This window comes from Indicator indicator, chromosome 9 (assembly GCF_027791375.1).
Source record: "Indicator indicator isolate 239-I01 chromosome 9, UM_Iind_1.1, whole genome shotgun sequence".
NCBI classification, from domain to species: Eukaryota; Metazoa; Chordata; class Aves; order Piciformes; family Indicatoridae; genus Indicator; species Indicator indicator.
The window spans coordinates 17,227,335-17,237,343 of NC_072018.1; the positions used below are offsets into that span (position 1 = coordinate 17,227,335).

The following is a 10,009-nucleotide window of genomic DNA, read 5'->3' on the forward strand; positions in this document are numbered from 1 at the left end:
TGCAGTCTTGGGGTTTGCAGCTGTTGATTTCCCCTAACAAGTAACATCAGTGCTTGGGTCTTTGTTCATCTCACGTCATGCCACAAACCCTCAAAGTTTCAAAGACGGAAGTGAGAAAGAGGACTGGATGACAGTATCTCTGGGCTGGTGCAGGCAGGATACCCTTGCCCCAGCCTGTCCCAGATGCAGGGAATGAGCAGGGTACAGCCCTTTGGGAACAAGCAGCTCTGCAGACATGACTCTTTCTCCTTCATGAGGTCACGGGCAAGGGGCGTTAGGCTTAAAAGGCTAAACACTAAGCCACGAATCTTGCTGCTGCCCATGGAGCCCAGGCAAAGGAGCCACCTGAGAGCAGGACGCGGAGTCCCAAAACGCAAGAGCCACCTCAAAAGGCCCGGAGCTAGGCCCTGCCGCCGGAGGGCCGCGACAAACACGGTGTGAACCCCCTGCCCTGCTCCAGTCACGGGCACGTTTCCCCACCTCCCGTCTCAGACAAGTGTCACAAAGAACTCTCTCCCCCGCAGAAGGAGCTCCGCAAGCCACAGTGTAGCGAAACCCCGGCGCGACGCCGCTATCATAACGGCAGGCGCCCTCCTTCCCCCTCGTACAGTCAGAGCCCCGCCGAGGTACAGCAGACGGGCAGTGAGCGCGAGGCAGCCACCGAAAACTCACGAAGCCGCGGCGCCGGGCCTGCGATGCCCTACGGTGCCTGCACGGCGCGGGAGGCGGGGCCGCGGGGAGGTCGTAAGGCCGTGGGGCGGGCGCGGCGCTGCGCTGCGGGACGAGGTACGGCGGGGCTCATCTGCGGAGGGCGGGCGAGCGAGCGAGCGAAGCAAGCGTGGGGCTGTACGGAGCGAACGCGGGGGAACTGTGGCGAGGGACAGGCTGCGGGAGACGCGAAGGGGCGCGGCGGGCTTGCGAGACTAAGGGGTGGAAATCCCCAACCGAGAGAGAGCGGCCGGCTGTGCTCCGCTTCGGCCCGTCAATCTAGGCCATGAAGGCTGTGAAGATTAAAGGCCGAGTGGATCAAAGGCCGGGCTTTGAGCCTGGCCCCGACTTCTTCAGACCTCGTTTCTTGGGGATGCCCTGGTCCCCTAAATCCACCTGATTTTCTGCGGGGTTTGCAGCTGTGGGGGTGTTCTCTATGAGTTGCTCACTTTATTAAAGGCTTGACCTGAAATGATCACAGAATCAGTAAGGTTGGAAAAGACCTCAAGGATCACCAAAGTCCAACCTGATGTGTGTATGCACTTTCATGCCACAGCCATGAATACTGTGATCAAGGACGTACCTGCTTAGCTACAAAGGGTGCGCTTAATTAAGCATACATTTAGTTTGGAGGAAGGAGGGGAAAGGTGTCTTAGTGCTGCTGGGGCTGTCGGGCTGCAAACCACTGTCACCTGTGCCTTTACAAAGCACAGCCAGGGAAGCAGGGATCAGTATTGCAACAGCAATTTAAATGCCTTTTGGAGGACAAAAGCCTGACTTCAGACAATGCATCAAAATCTAAATGTGAAGCAAAAGGAGTATAGATGGATAGAATGAATCTTCTGTGTGTGTAGCTTCCCAAAGACTGCCTGATGTACCTGGCTGGAAACTTTGAGCAGACTTTGAAAATTCCTGGTTTTGCCTGGTGTTTCAGGGCCTGTGAAATTCTGCTTGGGGTCAAGTACCAGTACCTGGCCTGAGGTACTAAGTACAGCCTGGTTAAAAGGCACTGAGCTCTGCGCTCAGAAGACCTGTGCATGTGTGTGCCCAGATGAGCTATGTGGAACAAGTGTGACAAAACTGCTGCTCTGAGTGGTGTCAAGATTTTTTGCTTGCATACATGTATTTTTGACTGAGAAGAATGCATGTCACATACATCCCCAAAATGCCAATTTTCTTTGATGGAAATACAATATACCTAGAAACTGAGGTGTAAGGAAGGGCAGCAATCATTTAAATATTATACAATAGCTGATAGACACACTTTAGCCTTTTAAATGTCTGACACAGTAGTCAAACATGACTTGGGTGTTATTTAGAACAGTTTAAGCAATGATGTTTGTTTCATCAGAAGGTAGGAACTTGTTTGTCTTCAGCTGCAGTGTGTTTTCTTCCCCAGAGTCGGGGCCATGGCTATTGACTGGATTGGTTTTGCATATGCGGCGATGCTGGCTGTTGGAGGTGTTGTAGGATACACTCGTAAAGGTAAATACTGGGACAGCAGGATTTGGAAATGAAGCATTTTGGGTTTCCTCTTTGCTGTGCTTTTTGAAAGCAAATAATTAATACAAGGCATAAAAACTTGGCTATAATGAACACGACTGCATCTTAAACGCATCCTGCACTGCTAGAGATGATCTGAGTCTCGTGAGGTTTACTTGGGTCAGTGTAAGCATTTAATCTAACTAATGAGCTTGTCTGCAGGGCAAAAAGGGGCTGTTGTATTTGACCTTTATTTGGGGCCTTTTTACTTCCTTTAATTATTCCTGTGCTGAGCACAGTAGATGATCTTCGATTAAAGCATATTTTGTAGGGAGATGTCCAGGTTTGATTCTGAGATTTCAAGATGCAGGCTGGAAAGGAAACCATTTACTTGCATATTCTGATTCGGTGGTTAAATATCTCACACTATTAGAATTGTGGATTTTCGCTCTAAGATCATCAGTCAGATTTTAGGTTATCGTGCACTACAAAGCACATTTTCCGTATTTCACTAATTTTTGCCGTCATTGCCCGGGAGCCGGGCACGGTGTCCCGGCAGAGGTCGCAGTAGTACCACGGAGGAGCAAGCGGGCTCTGCAGGCTGCTCCGCTCTCCCACAAAGCACATGGCCCAGCTGTGGCCATTCCCCATCCCCATTCTTGTGATTCACTGTCACTGTTTCCCTACACGCACATGCTTTGCTCTTAGAGATGTGGCTTTCTATCTGACTTTCTGAACGCATTTGCTGTATATTTTTGTTTGCACCCAGCTGCACTCACTGGCTATCCCATTTGCTGCTTCTTTTCACTCTTTAATGGTTGACCAGTCCTTGTGGCAAATCTAGAATTTTTTATTATTATTATGGTAATGATTGTTTTCGTGCAAATTCTTGATTTAAAAATACTCATTTTAACAGGACTAGTAGCTAAATGACATCTGAGGGTCTGGATTCTTTATTTAAAAACATTTGGGAATCAGCTTAACCCAGATAATGCCTGCTGTGCTTATTTAATGCTTTTGTTGTATGGTATTGAGTCAAATACCTATTCAGAAACCTGTGTATTACTGAAAGACTGGGCTTTATAAGTCAGTTTTGTAATAACACTGAAAGAAAGTACTGAGTTACTTTTAAAAGCCATATTTTCATCCTCATTGCTATCTAATTGTTTTTTAATTATTTACTAATTAAATGTGATGTTTGTGATACCATTCCTTTGTCCAGGACTGATGTCAGACTGAAAGGTTTATGACTACATGTGTTGTCCAATTTACCCTTTTATACATATTGACGAATTTCTGTCGTTTTTGGAAACTCCCAAGTGCTGAGTCCAGAGAGATTACAAAAATACTTCTGAAGATGTGTATGGTAGAGAAAATAGCCAAATTCAGATTTGTGCTTCGAAGTTATTGTACCCAAATTGCAAGCATTATCAGATCCTGATCATCTCCCTCTGATTTAGTCAAATTTGACTCAGTTACAGAAACAATACCCTGCTTTTCACACTAGGTGGCATAGCTGCACTGTGGTGAAGTTCTTCTTTTAATATATTTGGATAATACCATGGAGAGAGAGAGTACTGCTGTGTAAAGATAGAACTCAAAGATACTGTACTGAAAAATAACACTTCAATGGTTTCTTGCAGGTAGTAAAATCTCTCTAGTTGCTGGTCTGACATTTGGTTCTGTGGCTGGTTATGGAGCTTACTGCGTAACACGTGACCCAAGAAACGTGAAGATATCATTGTGTGAGTGTTTTACTACAATAATCACCCCAAAAAAGTGCAGTTTCCTCAATTGCATATAAAATTCTATTTTTTTACTAAATTTGGAGCAATGCTTTGCTTTACATGTTAGTTTGTAAATAGAGTTCAACAACTTAGCTTGCAAAATTCAGTTTAACTGTGGAACCATGAGCAGATCATTAACACAAAGCCAGCAGGTGTGTGTCACCATCTGGCAGTGCCTCCTTTTATTAGATGATTACCTAAGATTGCAAATATTGTGAAATTCAGTTGAGAAATGGGGGAGGGTATTGGAGTAAAATCATTAGTGCTACAGATTAGAATGTAATTCAAGAAGTAAAGTAGTTGTGGGATCCTGTCTTGTGTACTGGAACATATCCTCAGCTCCCAGTTAAATCATTTGACTTAGGATTTTTCCTTTGCTGCTGAGAAATACAGGATATAAACTATGCAATAATTGCCATGTTAGCTACTTTGCCATGGAGCCCTCATGGAAGCAAGGAACTACAGGGTCTCAGAGGGATGTTAACCCTCACACGACTGATCTGCAGTAAGAGCCGTTGGGAGCTTGTCTCATTTTTTTAGCAGAGGTGGCTTAGGCTGTGGTTTCACATACAGAAATGCATTTGAAATAGATTTAATCCAGACTGTGTGAGTACGCAGTTGCTTTTTCTGAATTTAGTTGGAAGTTATGCTACACTGTTCATGCTGGCTTTGTGCTTTGCACCAGCCACAGTTGTAAACATTTCCTTTTTAAAAACATACTGGGTAGCGTTGATAGCAAACTGTGTTCTCACCAACTGACTTCTTTTAGTAAAGGTGGTAATGGCATACCTGATCTGCTCCTAGGTGGCCTACAATTGGATATTCCAATTTTGCCACCGTGGCCTTACTTAGATTAAGTTACCTCACTGTTAAACCCCCCCACCTTTCTGGAATGGAGACATATCCTTAAGTATATGTAAATTTGTAACCACTCAGCCTGAGCTGTTTTTAAGTAGCATACAGTATTGTATTTTTATGGGTCAATTAAATCACTCATGTGGATACAGAATTTGTAGAAAAGAAAACTAATTAAAACTTACTAAATACTGCCTATTTTCCAATTCCCTGATTTTGAAAGGACTAATACAAAATTTCCACTGGTCTGCTTGTGACATGTAGCTATAGGCATGTGAGGACTTTCTCTCAACTGGAGACATGTATTAGTCATTTAAGAGAAATTAGAGCAATACAGGTGAGAGAGTTCACTACACCTGCCTTAGAAAGTTCTTATGTAAAGTAAAAGGAACAAAGACTTTTTAAAGTGGTTTTAGTTTAGAATGCTTACGAACTAATAATCTAATTGTTTAAAACTTACATATTCAATCCTGGTCTTTTCAAGATCCTTTCATTCTGTCATGAATAAAAAAAAAGAAGGTGGTCTGCACTCCTATTTTTGCCTAAAGTGACTTAGGATATGTTCATATGCTGTACTGTGCAAGGGCCAGCCATTCAGGCTGAGTTTAATTTCTTCCAGACTGATATATGTGTCTGGAAGAGGGTGTCTTCTAGCTTCTGTATACATAGATCTCTTAAACAAATGAAGAACTCAGGATGAAGCCTTAAGCTGTAAGAGTTAGACTCACTTGGAAACATCTGCAGGTCTACACATTAAAAAACTTTGGGGGCTACTGTATCTGCTACTTTCAGAATAATAGGGGCTTCCTGTAATAATATGTATGGCTTTTGTAGAAAATCAGAATGTTTTCACTTACACTTAACCTCTGAAGTGCCAAAAGCAACTAGGGCACAAGTGAAAAGGAAATTAAGTGCATCGAAGAAAGTACTTGCATTCTCTGAACTTGAAAAACAGCAGAATGACTTGCAGTGTCAAAGGAAGCAAGTACCCAAACCTTTAAAAGGTCAGGAAATTTAAAATAAATTTTAAAATCTCCCTCCAACCCCAAAATTAGCTATAGTAGTTATCACCTACGTAAGAGTCTTCTACAATAATGTAAGTAATATTTTAGCACAATACCGTCATAGTAGGGTTCTTGTACCGTGTCCTACACGCAAGGATTACATAGAATAAGATACTCCAGGTAAATTTTCTTACTTATTTTATAAATCATTCAGGCATTTTCCTGCTTCCCCTGAACATAACTCTGCACTTTCTTGAATACTATATTAATGAAATTTTATGTATGTAAAAATTCAGAGTTCGGTATGCAATAGTTAGTGCTATTTAGAGTGGAAGTTGATGCACCTGATTTATTGAATTTTTGGTCTGATTCTGTTTTACTGAATTGACTTTGTTGTGATTTATTGAATTTGACTAAGGTGAGAGAGACAGTGAGTACGTAGCTGCAAATCACATCTAAAAGTTGGACGTCTTATAAACTCACTGGCATATGTGAAAAGCCAGATACTAATAACTGGAAAAGAATATTACAGAGTGAACATGCTGTGTAGCTTGTAATTCATTGTAAATATGCTCAGGGTTCTGGCACAATGCGTACTGTGGAATAGTCCACTCTACACACATTCCTGAGAGGATCAAGGCTATGGGACCAGAAAATAAGAGCAATGGATAATGGGACATGATACTTTTTTTCAGGGTATGTTTAATGAGTGCACATGCATAGCTGGTAGAGTTTTTAAGATGCTTGTGTCAGAGCTTGTTTCATAACGCTGGAGTGAGCTTAAGGCTAATTCTTGACACCTTGTGAGCACAGGACTGTCCACAGGCATACAGTGGAGTTTGAAGAGAATTAGCCAGGTGGTTCAACTGCTCCATAAAAACAGGAAGAGATTTGTGTGACTGCCAATACTTTGGTTGCAAGAGTGATAAAGCCCAGCTGCCCATGAGAAATCCTGCCTCTCCACCCACTTCTAGGAAGCATTTCAGGTGACAATTCTTTAACAAAGCTAGCTACTCATGGAGTTTTATGTATTCTCACCACTCATTTATGTAGCACTCTTCAGTCAAGAGTTCAGTATTAAATCCCCATGCCTGATCAGTTCATTGATGCCTCCATTTTTAGGTGGAAATCCTCCAAGAAGAAAGTGCAACTCCTTTCATGATGTTTGTTCTCTGCTGTTTGTGTTGCATCTTTTGCCCTTTTGGGCTTCCCACCTCTTGTCACAGACAAGGATGGTTCCCTTGTAGCAAAAGGAAATGAGCACTTGTGCTCATGATGGAGATGTTGATAGCCATGCTCTGTAGTGAAGACAAGTAGCAAACCTTCCAGTCTAGTGTTTCAGGCTCCAGAAATAAAAACAAATCAAGGTGGATGCTTTAGCTTCTTGAATAGTCAGAAAAAAAGCTCTGATGATCTAGGGTGGTGGGATTATGAGACACGATTGCTGTAATTTAGCATGTGTTACTGTTATGATGAAGACTCTTCCTATCTTATTTATATCCCCTTGAAGTAGATATGGGGGAGCAGAATTCAGTCTGACAGACTTAGTATTTGTGGAGTAGGATTTTGTAGTCTGCTGCACATGGAAACCTTATTTGTAGCTGACAGAAATTGTAGCACTGTATTTAGAAAAGCAGACCCCATCTCTGGCCTAATGTTTCACTAAATTGCAGTTCATAGCAAAATGTAGCAATGACTTTCGATAACTCTCCATGTTCCTGAGTAGTCCACTGGGAAAAGTGAGAACATAAATATATTGATTTGTCTTTTACAGTTTCATCTTTTCTTTTGACCATTATAATGGGAATGAGGTTCAAGAGGTCCAAGAAATTAATGCCAGCTGGAATAGTAGCGTGCCTGAGGTAAACATACTGAGGATCTTAACATAATTATTTCACTGATTTTCAAATAATTGCCGTTTGACATCCGATTTCAGCCAGTATCAGTGGAAGTTACTGTTACCCAGCATCTGTATGGCTTAAGTGAAATTGGTCTGGAGGTCGCAGTCCTGTCTCCAGTGAATGGCTTGTTCATCTCGCTGGGCATATACATCTGATACAGACTGGCTTTCTCAGCACAGAAAGGACAGATCTGCATTTAAATATTAATGTATATTGATAAGGCTCTGGGAAGAACCTGAGGTAAGCCTCAGTGGTTTCAAACATATCTGCATACAATTAGTCATCTAATTTCACACAATGCAGTCATCTGAAAAAAGACCAACACTTTGATTTAGAAGAGCTGCATTCAAAACTAGTGGAAACCCAGCACCTTTGAAAACCAGGACATTTTTGACCTAATCTAAGACTTTTGGTCATTATTACTGCAAATTATGATGTTTCTAATCATTTTGACTGCTTTATTGATGCTGTTTATTTTGGCACGCTGGAAAACAATTTTATGTAATTACTATTTTGGAATTAAGTTATCAAATACTTTTTATGGACTTTTTTTCCCCAATGAGTCTGTAACTCAAAATATTTTTCAACTGTATGTCAGAACCTCCATCTTCTGGTAACAACGATGAAAATTATTCTTTCAGATTTACTACAACATCATTAACCAGTTTTCTCCATTTAGATACAGGGAGGAAAAAATCAGATGCAACTCATCAAGATGCAAAATTGAAGAATCAGGGCTTAGACTGGAAAATGTTCATTTCCATTGTGGATTGCTTTGCAAGCCTAGCTGGATTGTGTGTCAAAAGCCACTGAGGCTGTAGATTTAGACATCTTTAAAGATTGCTTACTCGAGGTTCTAGTGTTCAGCATTTATGAATGCACTGTTATTTAATGATGACTTTCACTGGTTTTGTCCATGCACAATCATATTTATCTTTTTCTATTTTTCTTTGCAGTCTTTTGATGATTTTGAGGCTTGTTTTTATGCTGCTGTAGGAGAATTTGGAAACTTAGGAACCGAAGTATGACTGCCAAGCCATACCGACCAAACAGGCAAGCTCTCCATACTTAAAAGACAAGTTTGAACACAAGTCTTAAATTGCATTTATCTTTCCTGTAAAGATCTGTACCTCTTAATTGGCAATTGGCATTTGCTGATATTTTGCAAGTTTTTTTAACTCTTTCCTTGATATATTTTAATCTACTTCCATTTAAGCAGTCTGTTAACAAGCAATCTTTAATTTTGATCTTTCAGGAGTGCTGAGCGCTCCAGGAAATTGAGTTAGTCTTGCACTGGATCGCTGAGAGAAGTACATAAATACAGGTTTTATGCTAAAAATGTATATTGTATTGAACTATAATTTTGTAGCTTCTGGGATTCAGTAATCAGTTCTGGCCTGTACTGTGGTATAGCAGAAAACTTACCTTCCTTTCAAACACATGCACTTGTTTAACTGTTTCTAAATGCAAAAACTATTATCAGCGGTCAAATAAAATGTAAAATGCTTGAAGCTTCCATTTTTTATACAGACTACTGAGTTCAGGGGTTGGCATTACTTTGCACAGGTAGTAATTAAATATTTTCTGTCTCCAAAGTGTGGCTGAGACTATCTTCTGCTCCACAGGAATGTGCAGCCAGATCATTATCAAACTAAATATTGGTAAGTGCAATATCGAAGACAAAAAGAAAATTTGCCTTTTTTTTTTTTTTTCCCTTTTCCACTTCTTTTCATGTTTTTCAAACAGAGCTTTCTTATAAAGGCTATCATATATGAGATCTCAGTGCTCCACAAATCCATCAGCAGAATATCAAGCTTACTATTCTTGGCAAAGGCTTAGATGTTCACATGATGTGAGCAACTCAGCTCTCTAAGGCACAACTGACCAAAACAAAAAGGGGTGGGTGGAGTGGAATCCCCCCCATCATCCCCAAATCACAGCCTCCAGCTCTGTCATCTTGTAAAGAATGCAAGAATACTGTTACCAGTCATCTCCAGGTGTTGTCAGGCTTAGAGGTGATTGAGTTGGTATGTTAATGGATTTCGAATTGGGATGACAGCTGGACACATGAAATGTGGATCATTTCCTCTTGAAGTTGAGCTTTAAGCCATGTCAGAAGAATTGCGCTGCTCTGTATCATAACAAGCTTGGGTGCCCAGTGCCAGCTGGGATATTTGTACTGAGGTGAATCCTGCCTGATACTAAGATCCAATGAAAAGTTTAGGCAACCTAGTGCTGAAATGTAGAAGCCATCCTGCAGCTGCTGCTACTC

At 41.4% G+C, this 10,009-nt stretch overlaps 1 protein-coding gene across 1 annotated transcript; it reads left to right on the forward strand.

The window, feature by feature from the left end:
* The first annotated feature begins 2,114 nt into the window (after positions 1-2,114).
* Positions 2,115-8,733, forward strand: TMEM14A (transmembrane protein 14A). Its single transcript, XM_054383844.1, has 4 exons — positions 2,115-2,193; positions 3,834-3,935; positions 7,611-7,698; positions 8,694-8,733. Exons 1-4 carry the CDS (start codon positions 2,118-2,120, stop codon positions 8,731-8,733), a joined length of 306 nt encoding a protein of 101 aa, XP_054239819.1. The 5' UTR covers positions 2,115-2,117.
* The last annotated feature ends 1,276 nt before the right edge of the window (positions 8,734-10,009 follow it).

Excerpts from the sequence above, each read along its gene's own strand:
- TMEM14A (XM_054383844.1), top strand. The coding sequence starts at position 2,118 with ATGGCTATTGACTGGATTGGTTTTGCATATGCGGCGATGCTGGCTGTT. Across the intron at positions 3,936-7,610 it reads AAACGTGAAGATATCATTGT|TTTCATCTTTTCTTTTGACC; the intron begins GTGAGTGTTTTA and ends TGTCTTTTACAG. Across the intron at positions 7,699-8,693 it reads GGAATAGTAGCGTGCCTGAG|TCTTTTGATGATTTTGAGGC; the intron begins GTAAACATACTG and ends TTTTCTTTGCAG.